This window comes from Oncorhynchus mykiss, chromosome 17, assembly GCF_057628025.1.
Source record: "Oncorhynchus mykiss isolate SJ-2025 chromosome 17, ASM5762802v1, whole genome shotgun sequence".
NCBI classification, from domain to species: domain Eukaryota; kingdom Metazoa; phylum Chordata; class Actinopteri; order Salmoniformes; family Salmonidae; genus Oncorhynchus; species Oncorhynchus mykiss.
In genome coordinates, this window is record NC_143038.1 from 29,535,001 (window position 1) to 29,550,873 (window position 15,873).

General features: G+C 41.1%; 1 protein-coding gene across 3 annotated transcripts in view; it reads right to left on the bottom strand.

Moving 5' to 3' along the window:
• Positions 1 to 15,873, bottom strand: part of LOC110493958 (pleckstrin homology domain-containing family G member 4B) — an 81,885-nt gene that overhangs the window by 52,090 nt on the left and 13,922 nt on the right. For 2 of the 3 annotated variants that reach the window (XM_021568585.3, XM_021568584.3), the window contains exon 1: positions 6,764 to 7,211. The exons of the other annotated variant lie outside the window; for it this stretch is intronic. In XM_021568585.3, coding sequence (XP_021424260.3) covers positions 6,764 to 6,766 — 3 coding nt within the window. In that variant the 5' untranslated portion in view covers positions 6,767 to 7,211. Of the gene's footprint in view, positions 1 to 6,763; positions 7,212 to 15,873 lie in introns of those variants that run through there. 3 annotated transcript variants of the gene reach the window in all.

Consider the following 15,873-nt stretch of genomic DNA (forward strand, 5'->3'; position numbering starts at 1 on the left):
AACGATGTCTGTGGACGTTGAAATTTAAGCCAGTCTGGACCGTACCAAAAAACGATGTCTGTGGACGTTGAAATTTAAGCCAGTCTGGACCGTACCAAAAAACGATGTCTGTGGACGTTGAAATTTAAGCCAGTCTGGACCGTACCAAAAAACGATGTCTGTGGACTTTGAAATCAAAGCGAGGGTGGATTGACCAAATTTCAACTACTTTTCAACGTCCACGGATGTCCGGTGTTGCTGCTCAGTGGGTAAGGATGCTGGTTTCAGTAAATGGAAAGAGAGGTGGCTCATGTGTAAGTGTCAGTAAGAGCCGGGAGAGATGACATTAACTGGAGAGAGAGGCAGGGAGAGAGAGAGGGAGGGAGGGTGAGAGAAAGGGAGGGTTGTCTAGACTATCTTGCCCTTGGTTTAATCATGAGATTCTAGAATCTATACAAGCATTTATGAATATGTCAACAAACAAAGTCTAATGTGTGATTTTCAGTCGGGTTTTGGAAAAACGTACTTCACTGATTCATGTCTACTTCACTTGACTGACTTCATCAGGAAACAGATTGATGAAGGAGATCTCTGTGGAATGGTACTACTTGACCTACAAAAGGCCTTTGATACAGTTAAGCACTATCCCCTAATCTCCAAACTGAAGGCGCTGGGGTTAAGCAATATCCCTCTAGGCTGGGTAAAGTTATATTTATTAGGTAGGGCGCAAGTAGGAGAGGTTAATGGTTCACTGTCTCAGGCAAAACCAATGAGTTGTGGCGTTCCGCAGGGGAGCGTGCTTGTGCCTCTACTGTTTTTACTGTATATTAACGATATGAAAGATGCTGTTCTTGTCATCTTTTCCTTTATGCGGATGACTCCACACTTCTGGTGTCTCACAAAAGTAAAACTATGTTGGAGAGCATACTGAGCACAGAGCTTACTAACATTAGTAAATGGCTTGGAGATAATAAGCTATCTCTGCACTGAGGTAAAACTGAGGCAATTCTTTTTGGATTCAGACTTAAATTGAGTAGGTCCTCTGATATCACAGTGGAGTTAGGGGGTGAGGTGCTGACTACTAAAACCTCTGTTATTTACCTGGGATGCATCCATAATGGAAGCTTGGGAGGTGTGAGCATGGCCACTAAAGTGCTAGGGAAGGTTAATGCCAGGACTACATTTTTGTCTAGAATGCTCCAGATAGCCAAGAATAAGCTTATCAGGGTAGTATTGAAGGTGAGTCCACATACTCACATAGGCAGGAGCTGCTTTCAGGAACTCAACTGGCTGCCTGTTGAGGCTAGGGTGTCTCAGATTAGACTGGGTTTGGTTTACAGGAGTATCTATATATATCTAGTATCTAGATTATGCGTCAAGATATCTATCTTATATTTACCTGTGTTAGGGATGCACACAATCACGGCAACAGATCAGGTGTTGCTAATGTGTGCTTATACAGGTTCAGGAGTAATGCTGGGAAAGGTACTTTCTTGTATACTGGAACCTCAGAGTGAAATGAGTTGCCTCTGCCCATAAAAACAACGTCCTCTCTAGCCAGTTTCAAAAATGAAGTAAAAAAAACTGTTTAACGTCTTCTGTGCCAATATGAATGACCCCTATGATGTAACTGCAACGATGAGATAGATGTTCTTCTTCCTTGAATTTTTGTTTCATTATCTTGCTGTCATACCATGTTTGATCTTCCTAATACCAGTATGCCAGTGGAAGGGAGGACTGTAAGCAGGTGACCCAACTGTGGTTTGTGACTATGAATTACTAATTGCAGTAATTCCGTTACAGATTTTTAGAAATTCTGTTATAGATTTGATAACAGAATTTAGAGTTTTTAAGAGATTCTCCAGTACTTTTGTATACTTTTTTAGCCAGTAGTTCTGAAAGTATTGTTCACAAGCCAAAAGTGGTCCCTGAAAATGGCATACTACGCAGAGCCGTCGGAAAACGTGTGGCGAGACAGCATTTGCCCCAGTTTCAAAGCAGCAGCACCGACCGTGCCAGTAACTTATTCGCATATTTTTGCATACCATTAAAACATTTACCTGCTCTGTTGCAGTCTGCCTTTGAAAACCATTGAAGAATACATGCAGAAACGTTTGAGCAATACGATTGGCAGTTCATTCAAACACCACAACTTCTTGAGCAGTACAGAAGTTGATAGCTACGTTCACAAAGCACACAAAAGCTGCCCTGAGCAAAAATAAATGCCCACCAACTTCTCATTGAGATTATTTATTAAAGAGAAAGTGATTTACAAAAGTTAACCTTCATTAGTGACCATACTAGCAATATGCTGGCTACTGTTGATAGTCTGCATAAAGAAAGCTACAAAAATAGAGATTATCTTTTGTCCATAGCCAGGTTGATATCTCTTTTGGAACCCAATTGTCTTAAAAGTGTGGCGTCTTATTTTGAGATGTAAAAAACAATATTCTCAAAATGACATACTTTAGAAACAACAATGTATGCAATTAATACAATTCAAGTCTATGTCCGTGCCCAAGGCACGGACATCAAGCCGATGTCCGTGCCCAAGGGAAAATCGAATTGGCATAATAAAAAAATCCCATGCGTTTCTACGTTTCAATCCGCCACATCCGCCTCTGTGGTGGAAGGTGATCTAGCTACACCTGTGTTTGTCAGACCATGAGACATCCCAAAAGTCGGTCTTCTCATGAAAACGTCTGTGGTGTCTGAACGGTTTGACCACTCTATGGAAAGATGTTTTTCCATGTATGAATCTGTTATTCAATTCATTTCTATCGGCTAATTGCAGTAAGACCAAATTCAGTGTTTCATCAAATTAAAGATTGCAATTGTGTCAATATGTTTTGAATATTGTAGAAAAAGTCCTCACAGCCATTTTCCATACAAAAATATACCATGTACAGTAGGCTACAGGCAATGTGTTCATCCACCATGTGAGTCATAGAAATTACGATCCAGTCTTTGTGGTTTTTATATGCAGGGAGCATACATTTCACAATTGTAAACTAATAAAGAATTTTAAGTTAGAACCCATTAAATATAAACTGGGTGGTTCGAGCCCTGAATGCTGATTGTCTGAAATCTGTGGTACACAGTGCCTTGCGAAAGTATTCGGCCCCCTTGAACTTTGCGACCTTTTGCCACATTTCAGGCATAAAGATATACATAAAGATATAAAACTGTATTTCTTTGTGAAGAATCAACAACAAGTGAGACACAATCATGAAGTGGAACAACATTTATTGGATATTTCAAACTTTTTTAACAAATCAAAAACTGAAAAATTGGGCGTGCAAAATTATTCAGCCCCTTTACTTTCAGTGCAGCAAACTCTCTCCAGAAGTTCAGTGAGGATCTCTGAATGATCCAATGTTGACCTAAATGACTAATGATGATAAATACAATCCACCTGTGTGTAATCAAGTCTCCGTATAAATGCACCTGCACTGTGATAGTCTCAGAGGTCCGTTAAAAGCGCAGAGAGCATCATGAAGAACAAGGAACACACCAGGCAGGTCCAATATACTGTTGTGAAGAAGTTTAAAGCCGGATTTGGATACAAAATGATTTCCCAAGCTTTAAACATCCCAAGGAGCACTGTGCAAGCGATAATATTGAAATGGAAGGAGTATCAGACCACTGAAAATCTACCAAGACCTGGCCGTCCCTCTAAACTTTCACCTCATACAAGGAGAAGAATGATCAGAGATGCAGCCAAGAGGCCCATGATCACTCTGGATGAACTGCAGAGATCTACAGCTGAGGTGGGAGACTCTGTCCATGGGACAACAATCAGTCGTATATTGCACAAATCTGGCCTTTATGGAAGAGTGGCAAGAAGAAAGCCATTTCTTAAAGATATCCATAAAAAGTGTCGTTTAAAGTTTGCCACAAGCCACCTGGGAGACACACCAAACATGTGGAAGAAGGTGCTCTGGTCAGATGAAACCAAAATTGAACTTTTTGGCAACAATGCAAAACGTTATGTTTGGCGTAAAAGCAACACAGCTGAACACACCATCCCCACTGTCAAACATGGTGGTGGCAGCATCATGGTTTGGGCCTGCTTTTCTTCAGCAGGGACAGGGAAGATGGTTAAAATTGATGGGAAGATGGATGGAGCCAAATACAGGACCATTCTGGAAGAAAACCTGATGGAGTCTGCAAAAGACCTGAGACTGGGACGGAGATTTGTCTTCCAACAAGACAATGATCCAAAACATAAAGCAAAATCTACAATGGAATGGTTCAAAAATAAACATATCCAGGTGTTAGAATGGCCAAGTCAAAGTCCAGACCTGAATCCAATCGAGAATCTGTGGAAAGAACTGAAAACTGCTGTTCACAAATGCTCTCCATCCAACCTCACTGAGCTTGAGCTGTTTTGCAAGGAGGAAAGTTCAAGGGGGCCGAATACTTTCGCAAGGGACTGTATATCAGACCGTATACCAAGGGTTTGACAAAACATTGATTTGTACCATTCTAATTATGTAGGTAACCCGTTTATACAGTGCATTCGGGACGTATTCAGACCACTTGACTTTTTCCACATTTTGTTACATTACATTAAATAGTTTTTTCAATCTACGCACATTACCCCATAATGACGAAGAAAAAATAGGGTTTTAGAATTTTTTTGCAAATGTCTTAAGAATAAAAACTTAGATAATACATTTACATAAGTATTCATACCCTTTACTCAGTACTTTGTTGAAGCATCTTTGTCAGCAATTACAGCCTTGAGTCTTCTTGGGTATGACGCTACAAGCTTGACACAACAGTATTTGGGGAGTTTCTCCCATTCTTCTCTGCAGATCCTCTCAAGCTCTGTCAAGTTGGATGGGGAGCTTTGCTGCACAACTATTTTCAGGTCTCTCCAGAGATTTTTGATCGGGTTCAAGTCCAGGCTCTGGCTGGGCCACTCAAGGACATTCAGAGATTTGCCCCTAAGCCACTCCTGCGTTGTCTTGGCTGTGTGCTTGTGGTCATTGTCCTGTTGGAAGGTGAACCTTAACCCAAGTCTGAGGTCCTGAGTGTTCTGGAGCAGGTTTTCATCAAGGATCTCTCTGTACTTTGCTCCATTCATCTTTCCCTTGATCCTGACTACTTCCAGTCCCCGCCGCTGAAAAACATCTCCACAGCATGATGCTGCCACCACCATGCTCCACCGTAGGGATGGTGCCAGGTTTCCTCCAGATGTGACGCTTGGCATTCAGGCCGATGAGTTCAATCTTGGATTCATCAGACCATAGATTCCTGTTTCTAACGGTCTAAGAGTCTTTAGGTGCCATTTGGCAAACTCCAAGCGGGCTGTCGTCTGCCTTTTACTGAGACTTGGCTTCTGTCTGGCCACTCTACCATAAACGCCTGATTGGTGGAGTACCGTAGATATTGTTGTCCTTCTGGAAGTTTTTCCCATCTTCAAAGAGGAACGCTTCAGCTCTGTCAGAGTGATCATCGGGTTTTTGTTCACCTCCCTGACCAAGGCCCTTCTCCTCCGATTGCTCAATTTGGACGGGAGCCAGCTCTAGGAAGGGTCTTGGTGGTTCCAGATTTTTTCCACTTAAGAATTATGGAGGCTACTGTGTTCTTGGAGAAATTTTTTTGTACCCTTCCTCAGATCATAGCAGTGTGATCAGACACAGGGAAGAGTGCTTCATTCCATAGCTAGAGGACAACTGATATCTCCAGGAGTGATTAGTATGATTTGAGTCTTTTTCTGTTGTTGTCTAGCAGTGTCTTTTTGCTAGCTAGGGCCATGTATTTTATTAAGTGCTGCCTGTCTTCCCACTATCCTACTTGGTGTGTGAAATGCAGCCTGCTATTAACTTGTAGATGATTATTGACATATAATCAATGATTATAGATGTACTATGCAGAAATTGCTCCATAAAAGTTTGCTTAATTTCAGTTTATGTGGCAAAATAAGCAAGTGTAGTGTAGAGAATCATTGTAAAATCTAAACCGCTGTGAAAATATCTTTATCATACCCCCAAAAATATTGTATTTTTAGATGTTTGAAGCTGGTGTCCAAAACCGAAAGTAAAAGACTCCAAAAACTAAACTTAAGAACGGGGAGCATAGAAATAGCGCACATAGAACAGATCTACCGCCTCTTAGACATACTTTCAATGAGAATGACATACATTTCTTTTTGAATTCGGGTTGCCCAAAAAAGTGACATATTGCCATTGCAAAAAAAAACAAAGACTCTTTGCTGCAGCTTCTTTTCTCTCGATTGGAGGGACACTTGAGGGGCTTGAGATGCTGTGTTCAGTTCGCTGTGTCCCTAACAACATAAACTGTGCTTTAGGGACAACATATTGAATATATTGAACATGTGTCACTTTTTTAGGAGAGCAAAATGGTCAATACTTGTAGTGACTGTTAACTTTAATCTGAAATAAATATGTGTTTAATCAACATTATCAAGGCTATATCAAAATGCAGTACTTGCTACAGTAGAACTGCTAGCTACAATGATTTAAATTCTTCTTTTTTTTTAAAGTCAATAGGTAACTTGCTTTGCTATTCATCTATCAAATCTGCAATGTACTCTGTGTCTCAAAGTTTGCAGACAGTGTGCTTTGAATACAAAATCCATTCAAGATACTCTCCATTTATGCATTACGGGAGAAGCCACTGAGAAAGACAAACCCGTAAGTTATTCACTCAGTAGGTCAGTGGAGCACCGCAACTCACAGACCTGGAAGAGGTAACATGAGACAACGGAGACAAAAGCACATGACAGCTCAATAGAAAAAGTATCATTAGTTACCATCTTTCCGACAGTATCTCTTCTATCCTGCAGAATGTTTCTTCACATTTTCTCCTGATAATTCCGTCCAGATAATTGACTCTAGTGAGAGCGGTCTTCTTCTCATGTTTCTTAATCGCCAAGATAATGCCATTGATGAAGGTAGGTCCACATGACAGTTAGTGGTCTGCGAGTAAGTAGGAAAGTTCCCATCCCTTAGTGACTTTCCACAAGTTTGAGTGAGTTGAGCTCCAAGCGATGAAGTGTCTTGCTTCCTGTTGCTTCGCTGGCTCCAGTCTTGAGCTTCTCTGGCAGCACTGTGTTTTTGGAGCAAGTGGGAGCGTGAGAGAGGGAAAGACTGCTGGAGAAGGGGGAGGAGAAAAGCTTTGCCTTTCAGAAGGAAAATCCCCTCTAGGCTTTTCAGTTTTTTTTTCAGAGGCAGCAGCAGCTTCAGACCAGTGTGGGATTCACACAAGCTCACACATACACACATACACACTTGAAAACTTTATTTAAATTTGTATCTCAATACATTATTTAAATGAGTGTCTGGGACACCACACACATTCATTTGAATACTGTATTAAGATCTAAAATGAAATCAGTATTCAAATGTCGGCACACACAGACACAACACAATTACAAGACACACTCTATCCCCACACAGCCAGCATCAGCGAGAACAAAAAAATCCAACCCCTCCTTCTAGTGGACCCCTTCTCTCTATTTGAATCATTAGGGCTTGGGTAGGGTATAGCTTCATAGCTTAGTCCCCTTTAGAGTCTCTTCTCTTTACTCTCTTCACCAAAGACATCCAGTGGCTGCTGCAGGCTATATATGCACCCCAAATGGCACCCTGTTCCCTACATAGTGCACTACTTTTGACCAGGGCCCATAGGGTTCTGCATTATAAAGTCCATTCGGGAAAGTATTCAGACCCTTTGACTTTTTCCACATTTTGTTACGTTACAGCCTTATTCTAAAATGTATTACATAGTTTTTTTCCCCCTCATCAATCTACACACAATACATGTTAATGACAAAGCAAAACAGGTTTTTAGAAATGTTTGTAAATTAAAAATTTAAAAAATTAAATATCACATTTACATAAGTATTCAGACCATTTTCAGTACTTTGTTGAAGCATCTTAGGCAACGATTACATCCTCGAGGCTTCTTGGGTATGACGCTACAAGCTTAGCACACCAGTATTTGGGGAGGTTCTCCCATTCTTCTCTGCAGATCCACTCAAGCTCTGTCAAGTTGGATGGGGAGCATTGCTGCGCAACTATTTTCAGGTCTCTCCAGAGATGTTTGATCGGGTTCAAGTCTGGGCTCTGGCTGGGCCACTCAAGGACATTCAGAGACTTGTCCCAAAGCCACTCCTGCGTTGTCTGAGGTCCTGATCGCTCTGGAACAGGTTTTAACCAAAGATCTCTCTGTACTTTGTTCCGTCCATCTTTCCCTCAATCCTGACTAGTCTCCAAGTCCCTGGCACTGAAAAAATCCCCACAGCATGATGCTGCCACCACCATGCTTCACAGCATGATGCTACCACCACCATGCTTCACAGTAGGGATGGTGCCCCAATTGCTCAGTTTGGCCGGGTGGCCAACTCTAGGGAGATTCTTGGTGGTTCCAAATTTCTTCCATTTAAGAATGATCGACGCTACTGTGTTCTTGGGGACCTTTAATGCTGCAGACATTTTTTGGTACCTTTCCCCAGATCTGTGCCTTGACACAATCCTGTCTCGGAGCTGTACAGACAATTCCTTCAACCGTATGGCTTGGTTTTTGCTCTGACATGCACTGTCAACCGTGTGCCTTTCCATATCATGTCCAATCAATTGAATTTACCACAGGTGGAATCCAATCAAGTTGTAGAAACAGCTCAAGGGTAATCAATGAAAACAGGATTTTGAGTCTCATAGCAAAGGGCCTAAATACTTATGTAAATAACGTATAAAAATACTTAAAACCTGTTTTCGCTTCGTCACTATGGGGTAATGTGTGTAGATTGATGTTTCATTTAATACATTTTAGAATAAGGCTGCAACGTAACAAAATGTGGAAAAGGTCAAGGGGTCTGAATATTTTAACAATGCACTGTATAGGGAATACTGTAGGGTGACTTTTTGGAATGGTTTCCAGCATTTCAACATTTCATGCAGGATCATGTTTTTGCAACAGACATTGATAATGAATGTTGATTTTTGAACTTATTAGACCAGGTCCATCTAGTCCCTCCTTGGGAGGACCTGTTGCACCAGCAGGACATTAGCAGAGCGCTAGGCTAGCTGTAGCTAGCTGCATCCACAGCAGACTGATGGAATGCAGGGTTATGGTGAATGAAACCCAAGAGATAGTGTGTGCGTGGCAGTGTTGTTTGAACAATTTCGTAGCGGGAGACATTGAGAGAAAGATAATTGTGTTTATTTCTAGCAGCCAAAAGCTACAAGGAATTAAAGTGAAGGACTTAGAATAAGGTGAAATTGAATTTGGCTGCTCTCTCTCCCTCAAGTCGGTGGTTTTGAGAGCCGGTAAACAGCATTCCTTAAACATTTTCATTTAGAACGAGAGACAAAACTGAGAAAAGTGTCAAACGCACAGGAAGAATGTAGATTAAGTTGGTGGAATGGAGAGCATTTCAGCTGTTCACTTTCTCGATGTGGTTCAATATGGCATTAAGACCCAACTATATGCTGCAAACATTGTCATGAAGAGCGAGAGAGAAAAATGCATAGATGTTTATTAAAAACATATCAAAAGAATGTACACTACTGTTCAAAAGTTTGGGGTCACTTAGAAATGTCCTTGTTTTTGAAAGAAAAACATTGTTATTGTTGTAATGACTATTGTAGCTGGAAACGGCATATTTTTTATGGAATATCTAAATAGGGGTACAGAGGCCCATTATCAGCAACCTGTGTTCCAATGGCAAGTTGTGTTAGCTAAAATGCTAATTGATCATCACTTTTGCAATTATGTTAGCACAGCTGAAATCTGTTGTGCTGATTAAGAAGCAATAAAACTGTCCTTCTTTAGACTAGTTGAGTATCTGGAGCGTTGGCATTTGTGGGTTTGATTACAGGCTCAAAATGGCCAGAAACAAAGACCTTTCTTCTGAAACTCACCAGTCTGTTCTTGTTCTGAGAAATGAAGACTATTCCATGCGAGAAATTGCCAAGAAACTGAAGATCTCATACAACGCTGTGTACTACTCTCTTCACAGAACAGCCCAAACTGGTGCACAACTGAGCAACTGAGCAAGACGCCTCACGTCCTCAACTGACAGCTTCATTAAACTGACAGCTTCATTAAATAGTACCCACAAAACACCAGTCTCAACATCAACAGTGAAGAGGCGACTCCGGGATGCTGGCCTTCCAGGCAGAGTTCCTCTGTCCGGTGTCTGTGTTCTTTTACCCATCTTAATATTTATTATTATTGGCCAGTCTGAGATAGGGCTTTTTCTTTGAAACTCTTTGCAACAGCATCCCAGAGTCGCCTCTTCATTGGTGTTTTGCGGGTACTATTTAATGAAGCTGCCAGTTGAGGACTTGTTTGTTTCTCAAACTAGACACTCTAATGTACTTGTCCTCTTGCTCAGTTGTGAACAGGGGCCTCCCACTCCTTTTTATATTCTGGTTAGTGCCGTTTTGTGCTGTTCTGTGAAGGGAGTAGTGCATGATGTTGTACGAGATTTTCAGTTTCTTGGCAATTTCTCACATGGAATTGCCTTCATTTCTCATAACAAGAATAGACTGATGAGTTTCAGAAGAAAGGTCTTTGTTTCTGGCCATTTTGAGCCTGTAATTGAACCCGCCAATGCTCCATATACTCAACTAGTCTAAAGGACAGTTTTATTGCTTCTTCAATCAGGACAACAGTTTTCAGCTGTGCTAACATAATTGCAAAAGGGTTTTCTAATGATCAATTATCCTTTTAAAATGAATAACTTGGATTAGCTAACACAACGTGCCATTGGAACACAGGAGTGATGGTTGCTGATAATGGGCCTCTGTACCCCCATATAGATATTCCATAAAAAAATCTGCCGTTTACAGCTACAATAGTCTTTTACAACATTAACAATGTCTACACTGTATTTTTGATCAATTAGATGTTATTTAATGGACAAAAAAAATGTGTTTTTCTAAGTGACCCCAGAGTGACCCCTAAGTGACCCCAAAAATATAAACACAACATGTAAAGTGTTGGTCCCATGTTTCATGAGCTGAAATAAAAGATCCCAGAAATGTTCCATATTCAGAAAAAGCTTATTTCTCAAAAATGTTGTGCACACATTTGTTTACATCCCTGACATTGAGCCTTTCTCCTTTGCCAAGATAATCCATCCACCTGAAAGATGTGGCATATCAAGAAGCTAATTAAACAGCATAATGATTATGTGCTGGGGACAATAAAAAGCCCCTCTAAAATGTTTTGAGTTAGCGTGCAATTGGCATGCTAACTGCAGTAATGTCCACCAAAGCTGTTTCCAGATAATTCAATACAATCCTCTACGCAGCTTCCAACATAGTTTTAGAGAATTTGTCAGTACATCCAACCGGCCTCACAACCACACACCACGTGTTTGAAGTTGTGATGGCGAGCAGTTTGCTGATGTCAATGTTGTGAACAGAGTCCCCATTCATCAATTCCTGCAAGCTGAAAATGACCCAGTTCTTTCTTGGCCTGCATACTCACCAGACATGTCATTGATTCAGCATGTTTAGAATGCTCTGGATCAACGTGCATGACAGCATGTTGTAGTTCCCGCCAATATCCAGCAACTTCACACAGCCATTGAAGAGGAGTGGGACAACATTCCACAGGCCACAATCAACAGTCTGATCAACTCTGTTCGAAAGAGATGTTGCACTGCATGGGGCAAATGGTGGTCACACTAGATACTTACTGGTTTTCTGATCCACGCCCCTATGTTTTTTTAAAGGTATACCAACAGATGCATATTTGTATTCCCAGTCATGTGAAATCCATAGATGATGGCCTAATGAATTTATTTCAATTGACTGATTTCCTTATATGAACTGTGACTGTAATTTTTATCTTAGAAATTGTTGCATGTTGCATTTACATTTTTATCAGTATAGGTAAAACTACTTTATATGTGGAATGTAGAAATATGCAGTCTCTCTCTCTCTCTCTCTCTCTCTCTCTCTCTATCTATCTATCTATCTATCTATCTATCTATCTATCTATCTATCTATCTATCTATCTATCTATCTATCTATCTATCTATCTATCTATCTATCTATCTATCTATCTATCTATCTATCTATCTATCTATCTATCTATCTATCTATCTATCTATCTATCTATCTATCTATCTATCTATCTATCTATCTATCTATCTATCTATCTATCTATCTATCTATCTATATTTGGTTCCGAGAAGTGCAAGAGCATTTCCACAGATGTGTGTACAGATGTGTGTCACTCGGGGAGAGAGGGCCTTTAAAAGGACAGATGTTTTGGCAGAAGGGATTAGGATGCCAGAGAGAGAACCAGCAGGTACTGTACTCCGACTCCCCCAATCTTTTTCTTCCCTTCCCCTTTTTTAAAAGGTAAAAGGTTTTCTCTCTGGTTCTAAAACATCTGAAGTTCACACACTCTCTCTCTCTCTCTCTCTCCGTTTTCCTCCTCTTTCTCTTTCTGTCAGCTTTCAGCATGAGTAAAAGGACCAGGAGGCATATTTAAAATCCATCATCGAATGCTCAAGACACAGTACATATTCACCATAAAGATTCAGAACCTCTGGCAGTGAACTATTTTCCATTCATTCTACTTCTGTACAGAAACATTCCTCAACACTGCACTTCCTAACCCATTGAATGTGCCTCAATATGCCTCTGGTCAATGTGCACATGTAGAAAAGTTGTCTGTGTCTTGTTTTGGTTTCAATCATCGGCTAAGAGGCGATCCCTCCTGGTGCTGTCGCCCAATATGAAAGATGCTTGTCTGGTCAGGCTGTGTAGGATCAAAGAGGCCACACCAGCTGACATTAATCTCAAATCCCCCCACGGTCATGCCGGCGAGGGATGAGGCAGAGCTGGGCCAGTCATTTCACACACAGACACACATGGAAATATACAAGACATCAACACACATGAAGACACATGAACACAAACACTGAATCAGATGTAATGTATGTAGACACAGAGAAAGACAAGCGCATGCCGCGATACTGGTAGCCAGATACAGATGATGGCGCGCACACACACGTGCACACACAGCTAGGTGAGCACACACAAGCACCAGGTTGAGACACACACACAAACACCCTTCACTCCCCCATTCCATCCCTTTCCTGCCGTGATTTACTTTAAACAAACAACCCCCTCCCTTGCTCCATTCCATACCCTGCAATTGCAATTCAGTGTGTGTGTGTGTGTGTGTGTGTGTGTGTGTGTGTAAAACTTTAGGTGAGATGACAGGATAGACATCAGGGAATAGTCAAGTCACATTATCAGATACACTGAGTGCACAAAACATTAAGGACACCTGCTTTTTCCTTGATATAGACTGGGGAATTCAGGTGAAATCTATGATCATTGTTGATGTCACTTGTTAAATCCACTTCAAATCACTCATTCTTAGTGGTTCCCAAACCTTTTATAGTCCCGTAACCCTTATAACATTCAACCTCCAGCTGCCTATCCCCTCTAGCACCAGGGTCAGCTCATCATTGTTAGCCTGCCACACACACGATACATTTTTTAACATAAGAATGAGTGTGAGTTTTTGTCACAACCCGGCTCGTGGGAAGTGACAAAGAACTCTTATAGGACCAGGGCACAAATGATTATATAATAATCAATAATGTTGCCCTTTATTTAGCCATCTTACATATAAAACCTTATTTGTTCTTAAAAAATTGTGAATTACTCACCACAGGTTAATGAGAAGGGTGTGCTTGAAAGGATGCACATAACTCTGCAATGTTGGGTCGAATTGGAGAGAGTCTCTGTCTTAAATAATTCAGTCTGTGCCTATATTTTGTTTTCATGTTAGTGAGGGCCGAGAATCCACTCTCACATAGGTAATTGGTTCCCAGCTCACTCAGGTGCCTCACTATATAAGCTTGAGTTCATTTGCACACAAAAAATAATTCAACGATGGAAAGACCCATGTGTTGCCCTTGTTAAGGCAGACAGAGAAAAGCTCCAACTTCTTAATCATAGCCTCAATTTTGTCCCACACATTGAATATAGTTGAGGAGAGTCCCTGTAATCATACATTCAGATCATTCAGGTGAGAAAAAACATCACCCAGATATGCCATTCGTGTGAGAGACTCATCATGCAAGCGGTCAGACAAGTGAAAACGATGGTCAGTAAAGGAAACTTTAAGCTCGTCTCTCAATTAAAAAAAACATGTCTATGCTCTGCCCCTTGATAACCAGCGCACTTCTGTATGTTGTAAAAGCGTTCCATGGTCGCTGCCCATATCATTGTATAATGCAGAAAATACACAAGAGTTCAGGGGCCTTGCTTTAACAAAGTTAACCATTTTCACTATAGTGTCCAAAACATCTTCCAAGCTTTCAGGTATTCCCTTGGCAGCAAGAGCCTCTCAGTGGATGCTGCAGTGTACCCAACTGGTGTCGGGACCAACTGCTTGCTCACGCTTTATGACTCCACTATGTCTCCCTGTCGTGGCTTTTGCACCATCAGTACAGATACCAACACATCTTGACCACCAAAGTCCATTTGATGTCACAAAGCTGTCCAGTACTTTAAAAATATCCGCTCCTGTTGTCCTGGTTTCCAGTGGTTTGCAGAAGAGGATGTCTTCCTTAATAGACCCCTCATGACTGTAACGGACACATACCAGGAGCTGTGCCAGGCCCGCCATGATTGTTGACTCATCCAGCTGTAACGCATATAATTCACTGGCTTCTATGCGAAGCAGTAATTGTTTCAAAACATCTTTCTGCCATGTCACTGATGCGTCGTGAAACAGTGTTGTTTGATGAAGATATTGGCTGTATATTCTTTGGGGTCTTTTCCTTCAGCATTGTCCCAGCCATATCCACGGCGGCAGGAATAATAAAGTCCTCCACAATAGTATGGGGCTTGCCTGTCCTAGCCACTCGGTAGCTCACCTTATAAGACGCTTCTAGCCCCTTCTTATTAATGGTATCTGTTGCTTCTTATTAATGGTATCATATACAGGGGTACATGTCTTAATACTTGAAAGTCATCTTAATTCTCGCTCAACAAACTCCTGTGGCTTATTTTTCAATCGGGCATGTTTCGTTTCTAAGTGTCTGCGCAAGGTTTCCCACAAGAGAGTAACAGTTAATGTGATTGGATGTTAATTATTTGTGTGCCTTTCAGAGGGTGAATGGGCAAGACAAAATATTGAAGTGCCTTTGAACAGGGTATGGTAGTTGGTGCCAGGCGCACCAGTTTGGGTCAAGAACTGCAATGCTGCTGGGCTTTTTACACTCAACAGTTTCCCGTGTGTATCAATAATGGTCCACCACCCAAAGGGCATCCAGCCAATTTGACACAACTGTGGGATGCATTGGAGTCAACATGGGCCAGCATCACTGTGGAATCTTGACGCCTTGTAGAGTCCATGACCTGATGAATTCAGGCTGTTCTTAGTGCAAAAGGCAGGGTGCAACTCAATATTAACCAGGTGTTCTTAATGTTTTGTACACTCAGTGTACGCGTGCGAACAACAGGCACTCTAGTTACCACAGCCACAACGTCAAACTTGGCTATAGCGTAAAAAAAAAAATTGGGTCATAATTTAAGTTCAGGGTTAGGCATAAGGTTAGCATTGTGGTTAGGGTTAGGTTTAAAAAGCATATTTTAAAGAGCCACTGAAAAAATCGGATTTGAGTTTTGGAGGTGTGTTTCCTGACCGATTCCACATTTGGTTAATGATGTTTGTCCCCCATGAGGCACTTCCTCAAAAACTCCCGAATTAATATAAGATAACTTAAGAAATCTGTAATTAATTTACGTTTTTGCCGAGGTTGTTTTAGTTGCGCAATTTTACATACATACAATTTTGATACTAGAATAACTGTTTCTGACTCATATCGGTGTCACATATGCCATTTTCAAATGGATGTTTTTTAAAGGCAGCCGC